This window comes from Amblyomma mixtum, chromosome 10 (genome assembly GCF_055824585.1).
Source record: "Amblyomma mixtum isolate Tamu chromosome 10, ASM5582458v1, whole genome shotgun sequence".
NCBI classification, from domain to species: Eukaryota; Metazoa; Arthropoda; class Arachnida; order Ixodida; family Ixodidae; genus Amblyomma; species Amblyomma mixtum.
The window spans coordinates 120426181-120444426 of NC_143021.1; the positions used below are offsets into that span (position 1 = coordinate 120426181).

The window sequence follows — 18246 nt, forward strand, 5'->3', positions numbered from 1 at the left end:
GCAGGCGCTGTTCAGCGCGCAGCTTGCGTACTGCAGGGCGCCCAAAGATGCCAGAAAAGGCTCTTTCGAAGGCAGACCAGGTGGTAAAGTCTGATTCATGATTCCTGTGCCATAGGCTGGCCACGCCCGAGAGGTAAAACACCACGTTGTTCAATTTCATGGCGTCGTCCCACCGGTTGTGGCCGCTTACCCGCTCGTAGGAGGCAAGCCAATCCTCCACGTCGTGATCATCGGACCCGGTAAAAATGGCTGGGTCCCGCTGTCGGAGAGCGCCAGGGCAAACGACGGGCGTAGGCGAAAGGGAAGATGACTGGCTTGCGTCGGTGGACATGGCTGGAGCGATCGTTCTGCTGCGAAGCTCCAGGACGTTGGCCAAAGGCTGTACCCAGCACAGCTCCACCAAATTGTAGCAGGATTTCCGGGGAAAGGAACTTAGCGACAGATAGCCTAAATGCCGGTCCGAGAGCTTCGGTCATCCAGCCAGCGATCTCGCGCCACGCGCTAGCGGAGCGGCGGACGCCGCTGCTCATCTTCCTCTTTACAAAGGCTTTTGATAATGTCGCCCACTCCGCAATTCTCACCAACCTGGCAGACACTCGCCCTGGGGTCCGCATGTTCAACTACATCAAAGACTTTCTTACAAACAGGACCCTCCGAATCATTGGCCCCGACGGCACACCTTCCGCCCCCTTTCCCCTCACCGCAGGTACACCACAGGGATCCATTCTTTCACCTATGCTTTTCAACTTGGCAATGAAAGAACTGCCCCGAAAACTCGCTGAAATTCCTGGCCTACGCCACGCTATATATGCGGATGATATCTCTCTCTGGTCTACCACAGGAAACGCCGGGGAACTAGAATCCACTTTGCAGCAAGGCCTCGACGTCGTTCAGGAGCATGCACGCCGCATATGTATGAGTTGTTCCGCCGAAAAGTCGGAATACATCGTGGTTTCTAACGCTCCTCAAAAAACCGCTTCTTCCTACCGCGAACTCATTCAACTCTCTCTCGCGCAAACCCCTATTCCCTGAAGGAGCCACATCAAGATCCTTGGCTTCACTTTTCAACAAGATGGCAAGTGCAACGTGTGGCTTAGCCAACTCCTGCAACAACTGAACCAAATTCGCCACATGCTGTCCCGCATATCTCGTCAAAAGCATGGACTCAGAGAACACGAACTCCGTCGAGTTATAGAAGCACTCGTTTATTCGAGGGTCATGTACGCCTACCCCTATCAACGCCTCACATCCTCTCAAGTAAGCAAACTGGAAGCCTCTCTGCGTCGCTTCACTCGATTAGCCATGGGAGTTCCCATCTACGCCGCAAATGCTCTGATCGCAGACGCCGCCATTTTCAACTCCCTCGAAGAACGCGCAGCAGCACACCACCGAGCCCAGATACACCGTCTCTCTACCTCCGAGCAAGGCAGAGACCTCCTCAGCCTTTTCGGACACACCATTTCCCAACTACCCCCGCTTCAACCATCTGCTCCCCCGTGGAAAAGCCTCCCGCGCCTTACTGTAAAACCCATTCCACGCCACATGTCTCCAACGATAAATCCCGGGCGGCGTGAAGCACTGGCGAACCATTTACCCGTACTGGGCCACGACACTTACTATACCGATGCCCATATCCTCGAGCACCAAGTAGTTACTGCAGTAGTCGGCCCTCGAAGCACCTCCACACATCTCCACACAGGAGTGTCCTCCTCAACCGACGCAGAAACTCTGGCCATAGCAGAGGCGATTACGCTTCACGACCACCTGTCCTCCACCATCACCATACGTGCAGACTCTCAGGCTGCCATACGCTCATTCGAATCTCAAAAACTCCCTCCCCATATCCTAGACACTTTGCTGCAATACCTAACAGCCCACCCTACGCTCCATGTCCGCCTTGAATGGATTCCTGGTCATCAAGGTATACCGGAGAATGAGCTTGCTCATGCTCTGGCCCGTGAAAAAATACCACCGGGCCCTCCGACTGCCTGGCCAGCCCATTATAATCCCAAGGCAGACCGCGCTACACACCGACAGGACCGCCGCGAACACCTTCGCAATTTGCGGCACATGCGACGAACCCTTCCGTCACCCTCCCATTTCCTTTGCCGTGCTGACGCCAATCTAATTCGACAGGCACAGACTAACTCCCTTCCCTGCGAACTGTATTCCCACTATATCCTTCATAAACCGGGCAAACCCGCCTGTCTCGTGTGCGGAGAGCATCCCTCCAACATTCATACATATTGGTTATGCCCCCGCGCAACTAACTCTCCCACCATACCTTCCTCGCATACCTTGCCTCCCCCCTTTCACCTCACGTGGGCCCGATGGACCGCTCCACCAACCTCTCTGCAGCCCACCCTCTGGCCGCTCCTCGCCGCCCACATCCGACGCATCCAAGGGACACGTGGCCCTACTCTGCCACCGCCGATAAATAGCGCCCACCAAACGGGCAACTAAGAAGGCTCGGACTTGAGCTGAAAAATAAAAGTTATCTCTCTCTCTCTCGCTCTATGTATCAGGTGCTGCTCGGATTCTTTGCGGTCACGGCGAACCTCGTCGCGGCTGCGCCTGTCTGGGACGTCAAGCCATGGAAGAAGCTGGATCGCTTATCGCGGAATTCATTCCGTCATCCTTCTCAACGATGCATGGTTCCGGACAATCTGTCTCTGATCACCGATGGATACGTGGCAAAGCATCGCGGAACGCTTCCGCTCCCGCCCTACTGCAGCCATAAAAGCGGACCGTCTTGCCAGCAACAACTGGGACACGGCACTCTTCACGGTCTGTACTCACTTCGCTCTATGTATCAGGTGCTGCTCGGATTCCTTGCGGTCACGGCGAACCTCGTCGCGGCTGCGCCCGTCTGGGACGTCAAGCCATGGCAGAAGCTGGATCGCTTATCGCGGAATTCATTCCGTCATCCTTCTCAGCGATGCCTGGTTCCGGACAATCTGCCTCTGATCACCGATGGATACGTGGCAAAGCATCGCGGAACGCTTCCGCTCCCGCCCTACTGCAGCCATAAAAGCGGCTCGTCTTGCCAGCAACAACTGGGACACGGCACTCTTCACGGCCTGTACTCACTTCGCTCTATGTATCAGGTTGGTTACATGAAATCTTCTCTTTGTTACCGGTCGAATAACGTCTTACTTGTAAGAGTGTCGTGTCCCCTGAACAAGCGTTTATTGTGCCACTGGGTTATTTGCTCTGGTGCTCGTATATTGTCTGGGCTGGAATGCTTGGCTTTTGACTCATATCTCTTTTTGTGCGAGCTGTTGCTTCTGTGTGGGGATGTGGAGCTAAACCCCGGTCCCATGACAAAAGCCGAAGCGGAACAGCTTGAGCAGATCGCACTGGTACTCACTCAGCTTAAAGCAGACCAGGCAACCGTTCTGACAAAGCTAACAACCATCGAAATTAACCAATGAGAACTCGAAAAGAAGATTGACAGGGTGATTGCGAAGTCTACTGCAATTGAGAACCGTATTACGCTAGTTGAAGAATCAGAACGGAAGCTTCAAGCTAGACTGGACGATCTCGAAAACAGGAGCCGGAGACTAAATCTGGTTTTTTTTTTAATCAGCGACAACGAGCCGAAGGAAACGTGGCAAAGATCCGAAGAACTAGTCAAAGGCGTCTGCCAAGACAACCTAGAACTTGATAACATACCTATCGAAAGGGCCCACCGGGTGGGAGCATACCGGGAGGGGAAAAACCGGCCGATCATAGCGAACTTTACAAGCTGAAAGCACGAGACATCACAGTCAGCCGCTTTGCACACTGTGGAAAAGCATCCCTTTGCCACAGTGAGCATTTAAAGTGAGCATCCCTGAAAACTGTGTGGAGCTGTTCCACGCGATGTTGTTGTACATGCTACTACAAAATGCGCGAAAATTTAAAGGCACCGCTTTTAGTGTTTCGGAAGACTTTAGTCGCACTGTCCAGGAAAAACGGCATCTTCTCTGGAACTATACAAAAGAAAAACGAGATAGAAAGGAAATCCGTGTACAACTAAAATATGATAAGGCAGTTATAAATGGCGACACATATATATGGGACTTCGACACGAGGCAACCTGCTTTATTGAGAGCGCGTGCGCATTCAAACGGGGAATGACATGCAGATAACACACATCAAAGCCACATCATTGACGTGGCTGAACCGAAAGAATTTTCGGTGCTCTTGGTAAACTGTAGAAGCATCAAAAATAAGACGGACGCTTTTTCCTCTATGGTAGCAACAGTGCAGCCGCACGTTGTACTAGGCACCGAGTCCTGGTTAGAAAAATTATGAATAGCGAAGTATTCCCACCGGGGTTTACTGTCTACCGTAAAGATAGACATCGGCATGGCGGAGGCATCTTTATTTTAATATCAAACGACCTGCCTAGCGAGGAACTTCAATTTCACAGTGCTGCGGAATCCGTTTGGTGTCGAGTGAGCCTCCCAAAGGGAAATAGACTAGTATTTGGATCCTTCTACCGTCCACCCGATAATAATGAAACTCCAATTCATAATCTTGCTGACCTTTTATCAATGCTATCCGATACCGTTTTTCTGGGCGGCGATTTTAATCTCCCTGAGATGACATGGACTTCCAAAGGTGCAATAACTAATAAAGCACGAATTAATAAAACTTTTCGTGACCTGATTACACTGAATAATTTAACCCAATATGTTTTAGTTCCTACTAGACAACAGGCTACATTAGATCTAGTACTTTGTAACGACCCCAACGTTGTGACCAATTTGTCTACGCAACCTGGCCTCAGTGATCATGATGCGGTGATAACGAACTTAAACATTTCAGTTGTACGGACTCGTCTGCAACCCCTACGGCAGGTATTTATATACGAGAAAGGTAATTTTGACGCCATCCAGGGAGAATTAGTATCGTACTTGCCAATCTTTCAGCGTCTCTCAGAAAGTAGCGACACTGAGCATTTATGGTTCGCGTTTCGCATGAGAGTATTGGAACTCCTAGAGAAATATGTCCCTAAAAAATTCCTGCGGCTAAGGAAAAAACATAAACCATGGTTTAATTCGGATGTACGTAGGTTAATACGGAAAGCTAGAAGTGCGTACAAAAAGTGCTCTAAATGTAATACTTCCCTCAGCCGCCAACATTTAAAGGATGCGAACCGGATGGTAAAACTAGGTATCAAGAATGCGAAGCGCTTATTTTTTGCCCGGTTAAACACAGATCTGAAACTAAACCCCAAAGCCTTCTGGAAATATGTAAAGACAAGTAGAACCGATGACACTTCCATTCCCGCATTAAATCGAATGATACCACTATAAAGACAGACGCTGAAAAGGTTGAAATGTTTAATCAGTACTTTAAATCGGTGTTTTCTGAGGGACTGATGCCTGCCACAACCGCATCACTTCCTCCTAACTGTGCCTCTGATCACTGCATGCCTGAAATAAACATCGATGTACATGGTATTGACTGTATTTTACAAGAACTGGACCCCTCTAAATCTATGGGTCCTGATAGAATCCCACCCTACATTCTAAAGAAATGTCACGGCATAATTGCACAGTATCTCTGTATCATATTCAGAGCCTCGCTCGAAACTGGGTTTGTTCCACAGGACTGGAAAGTCGCGGCTGTCAATCCGATCTTCAAATCTGGAGACAAGAAACTGGTGGAAAATTATAGGCCTATATCTTTGACTTCAGTTTCCTGTAAAATATTTGAGCATATATTGTACAGTCAGTTATTTAAATACCTCGTATCCATTAACTTTTTTACTGCTTCACAGCATGGTTTTCGTAATGGGCACTCATGCAACACACAATTAGTCGAATTTCAGCACTTTGTAAGTAACTCCCTCGACAAGAATAAACATGTAGACGCATTATTCCTAGATTTCCAGAAAGCGTTTGACACAGTTTCGCACCCCTTGTTAAGTATCAAGTTAAACTCTTTGAACATCCATAATAAAACCCATAACTGGTTATGTAATTACTTAAACAATCGTAAACAGTGTGTTGTTCTGAATGGCTGTAGCTCATCATACATAACCCTATCTTCAGGAGTGCCCCAGGGCAGTGTCCTGGGGCCGCTCTTATTCCTGATATATATAAATGACATTGTAGATGGCATACAGTCTTCCATAAAACTATTTGCGGATGACTGCGTTGTTTACAGGGAATTAAATTCACCATCAGATGTATCTATCCTGCAGAGCGACCTTGATAAAATAGTAAATTGTTGTCAGCGTTGGCAAATGAATCTGAATATTAGAAAATGTAATCACGTCCATTTTTCAAATAAAAAGTCCGAACTTCCTACACAATACATTGTTGAAAACATAACCATAAAAAGCGTCTCAGAGTGCAAGTACCTTGGTGTTTATTTTATGCAGACTCTTAAATGAAACACACACATACAGCAGTCAATATCTAAGACAAGTAATATGTACTTTATTCGTAGAAATTTCAAATAAGCATCAAAAGATGTTCACGAAACACTTTATTTCTTGCACTTCAGATCTATCCTCGATTATGCCTCCATTATTTTGGACCCATATCAGGCATACTTGATTGAGGCAATAGAAAAACTCCAAAATCAGGCTGCACGCTTCGTATCCAATAATTATAACCCCTTCCAAAGTATCACTGAGATAAAATCACTGCTGGGCTGGGAACTGTTAAACATCAGAAGAAAAAATTTGAGACTTAAATTCTTCCACCGCATCTTCTATAATCAAACAGGCATTGATAGCCGTAAATACCTTTTGGAACCAACTTACGTCTCGACTCGGCACGACCACTCCAAGAAGGCGCGCGAATACAATACTAACACAAACAGTTTTTCTAAATCATTCTTTCCACAAACTGTGAAAGACTGGAATTTGCTGCGGAAGAGTGTGTTTCAGTCTTTGATAATCGCGATTTTTACTGTCGACTGTATTCCTGACAATCTAATCCTTTCCTACTATTGTTCAAGATTTCTGTTACCTTTAATAATGTTCACTTATTGTTTTGTTTTACTTTGATGTTAACTTCGCTTAATGTTCTTGTTGCTTTTTGTGTGAAAACGAATACGTTGTTTTGAAACTGTCTCCCCTGCGATAATGCCTTCGAGGCGACGCAGGTATTCTGTAAATAAATAAATAAATAAATAATAGTGCTGGGAAATCAACATCATTCAAGAGTGCCTGTTTTACTCGACACGTCTAATTTTCTAGTTTGGATTTTCTTCCTCACCTGCACAATATGATAACAAAAAAGTCATATCGAAGGTAACATGGACTGGCAGACAGGAATACTGTGGCGCATATTGTATAGCATGAGTGTGAAATACGCTAGCATCACTTGAACAGCACGTCGTTATCTATGCGTATAGCTCATTTTACAGGCCTTGGCTTTTGCTGTCATAATGAATGTGTCCTACTTTATATCACGGTAACACTCCCAGAGTGCGTTATACACCATATGTATCTGAATAGAAAAAAAAATGCCAGCAGATTCTATCTTTCTAGTCTGCATTTTGGAGTAATCAACTTTCTAAATTGCAGTGACTGCACCAACGCATCCTCATATGTTTGTGACGAAACAGTAGCAGATGACAGTGGTTCCGAGTAAGTGTACTGCATTTTTCCGGCTTTTTTTATCAAGCCTCCAGCTCTGTTGCTATTCATCATAAAGTTTGCTTCTCAGTGAAGTCGTTCTGTTGAAAGGTGCAAATAAAAAAATGTACTAAATGTGTTTACAAATATTTATGCAGGGTACTTCCAGCAGATGTGCTGCCAGGAGACAAAGCCGCCGAAAGAAAGTACATTGTGTTTCATACGAATCTAGAAGAACTTTTGCAAATCTGCCGTATATGTGGAGCTGCAGACTCCAGTGTTGACATCACCACAGCAGGGACGATGATTACAGCGACCATCACCTGTGTGAATGCGCACACGTCAAAGTGGCAGAGCCAGCCGATGGTCAGCAATAAGCCTTTGGGCAACGTCCTCTTCTGTTCGGCCATTCTATTTTCTGGCAGCAGCCCTACAAATGTGATCCGAATGATGTCAATTATGGGTGTGCAGGCCTTACAGAAGACGCAGTACTTTCAATTTCAGCGCTGTTACCTTCTACCTGCTGTGAAGAAGGTTTGTGTTACTATTGATAGTTGTAATCTCTAATGCTGCAGTTTAAATCGAACTGTTGTGCACATAATTCACACTAACATCTATTCAGCTACTTAAAAGCGTACAGGCATGAACCACAGGATTTTAATAGAGCAAAAGCAACTTACCATTGGAGTGCAAGCAAGAGGAAGCCTCGGAAGACAAAATAAAATAAATATTTTAAGGATAATTGTGAGATGTTACTGTCCTCAAGCTATCGAGTGGGCTCCCACTGCTTGTGGTGAGAGTGCAGAGCAAGAACACAGAAGGGACATTTTATATACTGAACAAGGAAGCCAAATGCAAGGCACCACAATGTCACGCAACAAGCTTTGACACACCTCTAGAGAGTCAACGACGGATGTCGTACGATAAGTACATGAAAAGCTCACTTCCCGCACACATTGCAACAACGTAAACTCGCGAAACAGTTTTACGGGGTCACTCGCATTGAAGTAGTCCTCCAAAAAGGAACTCACAAGCACTCGTTCGAGGTCCGCTGACCGCTTCCAATACATCTCGCCCTTTTCTTGAGCTGCCAATGGCGTCTGTCATGCCAGCCTCGGAGTCTAATTCTCGGGAACAACCAGTCGTCACGGGTCTAAGGTCACCATATTTGCGGTCTCGGTCTCCACGGATGAGACTCATCATGATACATGCCATGCCTTCCCCACATGATCTGGCACCCTCCAATGTTCGATTTTCTTTCTCCTCTTCTCCTCGATAGTCCGCACCACGCGCGCTTCCTCTTCTTTACTGTTGGTATTTTTCTGCCCCCTCGTCCTCGTCTTCAGGATCATCAATACTGGCTATAATAAAAAGTGCACTAACATGCAGCACCTGAAAAAAAATCATACAAAACCATCCGCGTAAAAATATGTGGTCAAATTATCGTACATGACAAAGTTCCCTTCAATCATTGAGTGCGTCGAGGCATTTTGCCGCTCGAGAAGTATAAATACAATAGCCTATTCCTCAGTTTGCATGTGCATGTGAGAGCCTTGGTAGATTTGTCAGACTCATTCATCGATCGATTGAATGATATCCTTATTTGGATTGTGGCAGAAATGCTCCAGATATGCTCTGTTTACGTTCATTACTGCACAATGCATCTAGCAATGGACTCTTCTTGCCTTTTAGGTATGGACCTCTGAACAAGAAAGACTGATTAATGAAATCAAAGGCCAGCCACGCTGCTTATCCTGCGATGGCAGATGCGACACACCAGGCCATTCTGCAGGCTTTGGGACATGCACACTTATGGACACCACCCTCAACAAAGTCCTGCACTTCGAACTTGTCAAGGTAGAGCTTGCTTTTATATTTTGGTGCCATTCTTCAAATGAACCGAGCATCTTCACCGGATGTTTTCATTTTATTAGACTACGGTTGGTTTATCTATGCCAGTGATTGTGAATGCAGGAGACACATTGCTTTTCATCCGTTAATTTACACACTGCATTCTTGCACATTGAAAAGCAGTATAAATACAAGTTTTTTTATGAGCATTGGGCTGATCCCAACTTCTTCCCTTAAGCTATTGAGCATGCCTTAAGGTCTGAATTTTATTTTGATCCTTAAATTACGACAGAAGACTCAAATTCCCATACACAGCCATATATCAAGGTTCTCAAAGCAGTGTAGACACCTAACTTTTGGGTACACGTTTTCTTATTTCTTTCTTTCTTTATTGAATACTGCAAACCTTATACAGGTCCAAGCAGGGTGGGTAAATTGACAAACAAAACAATAATAACAAAGTTAGTAAACATCAAAGTGTGGCGAAAGGCAATAAAGAATCATTCCAGTCCGTTACTGTGCGAGGAAAAAATGAAAACTTGAATAAATCTGTTCGTGCAAAATACGGCGTCAAAGAATTAGGATGATGGTGGCGTGTATACCTCGACGTTGAAAGCGACAGATATGGGGCAGGGTTAATAGCTAATTCTTGTTTCCAAAGCAAGTAAAGAAATTCCAAACGTAAATTTTTTCTTCGTTGTGCAAGACATTGAATACCATTAACCTGCATTATTTCAGAGGGTGAGTCATACGGGGAAAATTTAGAGTAAATAAACCTTACAGCTTTTCTCTGTACCTTTTCTAGGCGGGTGATATTGTGTTTAGTAAACGGATCCCAGACAACACATGCGTATTCGAGTTTCGGTCTAATCAGTGAATTGTAAGCAAGTAATTTTACGCTAGGGGGAGAAGTTTTAAGCTTATGTCTTAAGAAGTATAGTTTGCGGAGTGCAGAAGAGCAGATGTTATCTATATGTAAATTCCATGATAAAGTGTTAGTAAGTGTGACACCCAAATACTTATATTTAGTCTCTTCCAGCAAAGGCGACGAACCTAGCCTGTAGTTAAAAGAAAGAGGAGCTTTTTTGCGAGAGAAGCGAAGAAAGACGGTCTTATCAGTGTTAAGTTGCATGTCCCACGTTTCACACCATTCAAAAATCTTAGCAAGAGAGGAGTTAAGATGGATTTGGTCGTCAATTGAAGTTATTTCATGAAAGAGCACACAATCATCCGCAAACAACCTGATTTGCACATTCGGATCAAGTTCAGTGGTAATGTCATTAATATACAATAAAAATAATAATGGCCCCAGCACACTTCCTTGAGGCACGCCAGAGCCGACTGGAAGGCAACCTGATTGTTGCTCATTAACTGCGACAAATTGGTAGCGATTGGTTAAATAATTTGATATCCATATGATCAAAATTTCCGGGAGGCCAATGCGTCTGAGTTTTAATATCAGTTTGTCATGGGGAACTCTATCGAAAGCTTTGCTGAAGTCAAGAAATATTGCATCAATCTGGCCGTTGTTATCAAGACATGAAGCGAGTGAATGTATAACTGTCACTAGTTGTGTAATTGTTGAGTATCCTTTTCTAAACCCGTGCTGGAAATTAGAGAGGACTGCGTGCACATCTAAAAATTCATTAATCTGGTTGGCAATAATATGTTCGATTAGTTTACAACATGATGATGTAAGTGATATTGGACGGTAATTTTGTAATAATGCACGGTCACCTTTCTTGTGTATTGGCACAACCCTGGCTATCTTCCAGTCGCTCGGTAGGCGTCCATGAAGTAATGAAATACGAAATATAATAACTAGAAACTTTTGTAATGTTTGAAACTTTTGAAAATTTGTAATGAGGCGTAAGGCCTTATTATACATGGATTGCCACGTGGTATACCTCTTTGACTGATAAATAATTTATAATCGAACTTATTTCTCATGCTGTTTCGGTTTCAACAGTCGAACGATGGCTATGATGTCAAAGAGAGTAATATAGGTCATGTGATGCATGAAAAACTGCAATAATCGGTGCTTCTGCATTCGTTGTCATTCCGGCCCTTTAGGAAGGCTGGCTTCAGCACTGTAGTGAATTAATGCGATGAAGGAGCGATTATATCGCAGTTTTCCCATGCCTCACGTGACATGTAACCCCTCTTAGACGTCACAGCCATCGTTCGGCTGTTGAAATGTAAATTATTTAGCCATCGTAGCCGAATACCACATAGTGTTTCATGCATAGTAGTTTCTTACGCATCATTACAGAGAAGGAAACATGCCACCAAAATACGATGTCTGTATACTCCTTTAAGTTTGTTCTGGTCTGAGAAGACCCAAGCAACCTATTGACCTACTCAGCAATGGCACAAAATTATTACTGGCAGATTTATTATGATGGCATATGATAACCATTTCAATAGAATTGGTTATCATATGCCATCATAAACCATTTGCGTCACATATGCATGCACAGCTTTTTCTGGGCATGTTTTCAACTGGGAAAACAGCATCCCTCTTTCAGGCTCACAAAGTACTTTTGCATTATTATTGCAGTCCACTGAAGTTGCGTCGAGTAACAAGATGGAGAAAACAGGCTTGGAGAGAGGGCTGGATTATCTCGTTAAACAAGGTGTGGCGATTTCAAGCATCACCACTGATCGGCACACTGAAGTCAAGTCGTTCCCGAAAAGCTCCCATCCCTCAATAAGCCACCTCTTTGATGTCTGGCACATAGCAAAAGGTAAATCTCAATAACATCTTCAGTGTCGCTTGAAATGCTATTACTAATTAGCCACACTGAAACACCAACAACACTTCACATAGAAAAGTATTTTCTGATATGTACCTCATATAAAAATGAACCCTCTCTTAAAGGACTGAAAAAGAAGATAGCTGCACTAGGACGCGCAAGACAGCACGAGATTGTGCTGGGATGGAGACGAACCATAGTTCGACACCTTTACTGGTGTGCCATTACCAGCGACGGCAAAGAAGAACTTTTTCGTGCAAGGTGGCTGTCCATTCTCAGGCACATCGTCAATGTTCATCAGCATCCAAATCCACTCCACCCTTCATGTTTTCATGGTGAAGTGGAACCACGCGACTGGATCATTGAAGGTACGGTATTGAACACTGAAATAAACTCTTCTTTTTACATCTGCTGAAACAATGTGAAAACCAATCACTGCTGTAAAGTTGCGCTACTCCCGTACTCTTTCACCAAAATTCGGTGCACTCCCATTTAATTTCTGCTTTTCCACTTTGTTCTTGTTTTCACTTCAGTACTACCTTCAGGGCATAGTATTTTAAAGAGCCATTCTCTGCATGCGTCACATATTTATTTACCCTGCAAGCTAAAATTTCTTAACTTTACTTTCAGGGTCACCCACATTTCAGAAACTAAAGGAGATTTTGGCAGCGCCACACTTCCTACGTGACAATGTGCATGCTTCAAACAATGCACAAACGTATGGACTTGAATCCTTCCATGGTTTTCTGGTACATTTCGCACCGAAGAGCAGCAAGTTCACGTATGAGGGAATGCTATCCAGGTAATGTTACATAAATGTATTCCCAGTTGTATTTCACTGTGTTAGTCGTACCAATCACATTCTTCCAAACCAGTAGAAGCCCTCCATAGGCGATGCAGCAGCAGAATGAGAAAAGTAATGGGATCAAATTCACAGATGCAGTATAATAGGATACGCAACCAATGCTGCTAATCCAGATCAGTTACAGTGAGTGTTGGCACCGCTATTAATGTAGAAAAGAAATATATTCTGATAGGCTGCAATCTATTGTGTTCTGGGGGATGAGAACTGTGCGTCTCAGATAAAGAGAACTAAAATTCTGCAATGTAGGTCTTTAAATATATTTAGGTTCAGCTGGTAATGAAGAAGAACAACAGAACCCCAACAAAGGTGTGATTCGGTTGCCTCAATATTTTTGTAGTACTGCAGCTATCTATGAGAACAATTAAACCCCGTGACAGCTAGTGGTTCCTTCTGTAATCATTAAAAAGGGGAGCGTGCTATGACACTTCTGTGCATTCGCAATAGCCCTACCCTGTGAGAGGCTTTTTCCATGCAGGCACAAATCTGCTTGGCTTGTGGATGGTGCTCGAAGCACTGCCATAACAGCCCTTTCTACACATTGCCTCAGTGGCCTTCAATGTGAGTTGCATGCTGCTGCCACACAGCAAAAACATTTAGTGCAGGCAACACGCCTGCCATGTAGTAGCACCCTTACTTCCACATTAGTGGCCTTGTTCATGTCATTGCCTTCACAAAGTACAGTAGTTTAGGAAATGCATATTTCCTTGAAGGAAAAGGCAAATATTTGTGAAATGTCTGAGTAATCTTTTCTGAAAGTGCAGTGATTGTCTGTTAACAAGAACACTGCTCTGTGCCCATTTTGTACGCAGAACACGACTTGCTGCAATACACTACAATCACAACAGTGACAGAGCTGTGGTCTGTGATGGCGATGGGGCTCTCAAGTGCTCACAAAAATTTTCTAGAGGAGAAAAGGAATGGACGGTGGTGTATGTGAAGGAGCCAACAAGCTATGGTAGGTACCACAGTCAAAGGCACACATAGTTTTCGCCACTCATTTCTTTACAAAGTGAAGGCTTATAATGCTTGGAGGATTAACGTTCTTCATTCATGTTAGATTTCATTTCTTTCCAAGGATACGTGCCTGCTCTCATCAATGCCGTGCTGGAATGCCTCAACATGTGGCCGTCATACTCTGCAGCTGAGGATGCTGCTTCGCATCGCCAACATGACACACTTGCGGCGAAGTATGGCCTAAAACCTACGAAAGAAGAAGCACTGAAGAAGCACTCATACTGGTGAACAGCGCAAAAAAGGCGGGACAACGACACCAGTATGAATGCATACCAACTCGCCCAGATCTCAGCCCTACTGAAGCAGCACCACTCACGTTTCGGGCTTTGAGAACTTAGCTGGCAAAGTGGCCAGAGTACGGAATGCATGATCAGAGAATTACGTGCTTTTCATTTTTTTTTGCGTAGCTCTTGTTTTGGTAACCTGTTTTAAACAAAAAACAGGCACTTCTCTCCAATGCTATGATTCAAATCTGTGCACGCACAGATGACAGCTGTGGTTGCAACCTTGAAAACTATTCTCCGTGCATTGCCTGCAGTTTATTTTCTGTGAATAAACCGTTGCAAGACTATGCCCATGGAGTCCTGGCTTTTTATCCTTCTACTCCTTTTCCCACTCTGTCACACACATTTGCTAACTTTTTTCCTATAACATTCCATTTGCTAACATGGATTAAAAACCTGAGTCACATTGCTGCTGTGTTGCATGGGAAGTGCAAATGTGAATTCCTGTTGTCCACACACTTCAAAAACAGAAATAAAGCCAAGACTAATGCTCAACACAGCTGCTTATGCATGAAGAATGTGCAAGCTTTACTCACCTATTCCCATGAGAAGGTCTGATAGTGTGTGCTTGGAAATGCCTTCCTGATTTTTCCTAGTGCACAACCAGGAAGGGGCTGCCGATTTTATGCGAAGCATACTACTTTAGCTACCACTTCGGCCCTTCACCGTGGTTATGCGCCTCCAAATCACGTGATACATAACGTCACACCACGCGACACGATGACGTCACGACAGTGGAGAAACGGGGGCCCACCTCGCACCGTCGCTGTGGTTGTGCGCCTCCAGATCACGTGACACGATGATGCCACACCACGTGACACGATGACGTCACAGCAGTGGAGAAACGGGGGCCCACCTCGCGCCGTCGCTGTGGTTGTGCGCCTCCAAATCACGTGATACATGACATCACACCACGCGACACGATGACGTCACGACAGTGGAGAAACGGGGGCCCACCTCGCGGCGTCGCTGTGGTTGTGCGCCTCCAAATCACGTGATACATGACATCACACCACGTGACTTGATGACGTCACGACAGTGGAGAAACGGGGGCCCACCTCGCGCCGTCGCTGTGGTTGTGCGCCTCCAAATTACGCGACACGATGATGCTTCGCATTCTCCAGGCTTAACCAAGTTAAGCCTCAGCCATTTTTTCCTGCCCAAGTGGCCCCACACCCACCATACGAACAGCCTATAGGCTGTACACCTCAACTTCCTGAAATGAAAACTGCAGCAAGCAAATGCATGATGGTGAATGCATCTGCAGTTCCACTTTTTTATCAGAGTTTGCCCTTACTTCTATGCAGAATTCATACTTTTCCCTCGACATATCGGTGGCACTGTTTGACTTCATCTGTGGTTGAATGCTCAAATGGAAATATGTTTGCCGAACTGTTGCTGCAATGCATGTAATTCCTCTCCTCCTTGAACAGCGCTGCTGCCTGCAGTATTTGTGAATAAAATAAATAAAAATACCCGCCGCTGTGGCTCAGTGGTTACGGCGCTCGGCTGCTGGCCAGAAAGACGCGGGTTCGATCCCGGCCGCCGCGGTCGAATTTCGGTGAAGACGAAATTCTAGAGGCCCATGTACTGTGCGATGTCAGTGCACGTTAAAGAATCTCAGGTGGCCGAAATTTCCACAGCCCTTCACTACGGCGTCCCTCATAGCCTGAGTCACTATGGGACGTTGAAACCCCAATAAATCTAATCAAAATAAATAAAATGCACTCACAGCTTTCAGGAAACGGGTCAATTATTCTCTTCAACGTGAAAGAAATCGGCCGCTCAAAACATTGCTCCAGACAAGAACATGAGCCTTTTCATAGCAAAATTACATTTACTCCCGATTGTTGAGAGAAATCGACTGGCGCGTAGAAAAAGGCCCGCGCTGCGGTATGTGACAAACCTCCATCCACCAGCACAGCTCACAGGCATAAATCAGAGTAGCTAAACGTAAAGTGATGCGCAATAAACACATTGCTTCATGCGTCGCGAATTTCGTAATGTGTCACTAAAAAAATTGAGAAGCTCGCGAAATAATCGCACTGCCGCCTCGAAGAGGTAGCAATAATACGGATCCGCCCACCTGTTTTGGTCAGCGTGCTCAAAGCAGGTTGGGTTGTAGAACTGCAGCTGGCGTGAGTTCACTTCCAAAAGCTCGCCGTCGAGACGAAGCTTCGCAAACAGAGGACTGCTGGTGATGCATGCCCCTGTAAGGACATTGTGCACCGCGGCAACGTTCCGGCAGCAGATTCCTTCATCAGACTGGGTCGGCCGGCACTCGCCACACGAACAGCTGTCAGCGGGAGCATCACATTAACTTTTGTTCAGACGATTGTGTCACAAATGCATGCACGAGAGATGACTCAAGCACTTACTTCTCCGAGTTCAGACCGTCTCCATGCTGCAGGTGACGCGGCCTGTGGTGTGACTCGGCTGGCTCGCGCGGCGGTGGATCATACCTGAATGGCGACTCGTCCAGTCCAAAATCGTCGCATGAGTCCTCTTCTAAAGACTCGCTGGTCTCAGAAAAGCTGTTTTCCGCGCTTTCAGACATATCGACAGCGCGGCTCCGAGTAGTAGCGATATCTGCGCGGACTTCGCAGCGCGGCCAACCAGGCCAACCCGCCGGTGACGTCACACTCAATACCGCACGAAAGCACCTCCCCGGTTTCGGTTTGGCGGTTTCGGTTTCGATTTTTGCGTTTTTTGCTGTTTAAAAATTATTTTAGGGTTGCTTTTGAAAACCTTGTACCGTACACTTTAAAGGAGATTCTTAGGAACACAAAACAGCCATTAACCTAAAATGTCCGAAAAATCGCCGGAGTTGCCCTTAAGCGAGTTTCCAACAAGCGTCGTAATATGCAAGAGTCCAACCTCCTGCGCCTCGCTCAAGCCTTCATCTGCTCCCGCATCACCTACTCTGCACCCTACCTACGTCTCACTCGTGGCGAAAGCGAACGACTCGAAGCGTCACTCCGAAAAGCGTACAAGACGGCTCTGGGTCTTCCCATGTCCACAGCTACCCATAAGCTCATGGCTCTCGTAATCTCCAATACCGTGAGCGAACTTATCGAAGCAACCCTCACTGCCCAATACGAGCGGCTCTCACTCACACACGCTGGCCGAGCGGTACGGCAGCAAGTTGGGATCTCCCCGCCGAGAGCGGCCCCAAGTTATGCTGAACTTACCCCGGAATATCGCCAAAATCTCCGCATCCTTCCCATTCCCAAACGGATGCACCCGGCACACCATGCCGAGATACAGGCCGACCGTGCACGTCAATTCGAGAAATGCTTCAGCGGACGTCCGGAAGTCTCGTGTACGGAACGGACGCCTCTTACCATCCCTCGAAGCCACGACGGTGGCGGTCGCTCTCGCCCCTCACCGCAGATGGTACACAGCCTGCAGCATTCGCAATGCAGAAACAGTCACCGCGGCAGAGGAGGTTGTCATTGCGCTAGCGCTAGCCGACCTTAATACCAAAATCATCATCAGTGATTCTCAACAGGCTATCCGCAACTACGATGCTAGCCGTATCTCATGCCAGGCGTTACACATTTTACTATCTACTGCACCCTCTTCCACCTCTTGCTTACTTCTTTGGGCTCCAGCCCACTAGTCGCTCAGCGGAAAGGCCCCAGGCGCACACTCTCGCCCGAGATCTCAGCTGCCGAGCAGAGTGTATGATCAGCCTCCCTGCTTTCTCTGACACTAATATCTCACGCGCTTCTCTACTCACCACTTACACGGACATACTCCAACACTACCGGCTCGACAGATGTCTCTATCCTTCCGCACACCGTGATCTAACAAGACGCGAGGCCGTCCAATGGCGCAAGCTACAAACTGGCAGTTTTACAAACCCCCTCTTATACAGCAGGATCTTTC

General features: G+C 45.9%; 1 protein-coding gene across 1 annotated transcript in view; it reads left to right on the top strand.

Moving 5' to 3' along the window:
• LOC149326790 (uncharacterized) overlaps positions 1 to 14270 on the top strand; it is a 58888-nt gene extending 44618 nt beyond the window's left edge. The window contains exons 5-12 of the mRNA XM_089564674.1: positions 7535 to 7597; positions 9352 to 9442; positions 11997 to 12183; positions 12318 to 12560; positions 12823 to 12994; positions 13533 to 13615; positions 13867 to 14012; positions 14133 to 14270. Of these exons, the coding sequence (XP_089420800.1) occupies positions 7535 to 7597; positions 9352 to 9442; positions 11997 to 12183; positions 12318 to 12560; positions 12823 to 12994; positions 13533 to 13615; positions 13867 to 13868 (841 nt within the window). The 3' untranslated portion in view covers positions 13869 to 14012; positions 14133 to 14270. The remainder of the gene's footprint in view (positions 1 to 7534; positions 7598 to 9351; positions 9443 to 11996; positions 12184 to 12317; positions 12561 to 12822; positions 12995 to 13532; positions 13616 to 13866; positions 14013 to 14132) is intronic.
• The last annotated feature ends 3976 nt before the right edge of the window (positions 14271 to 18246 follow it).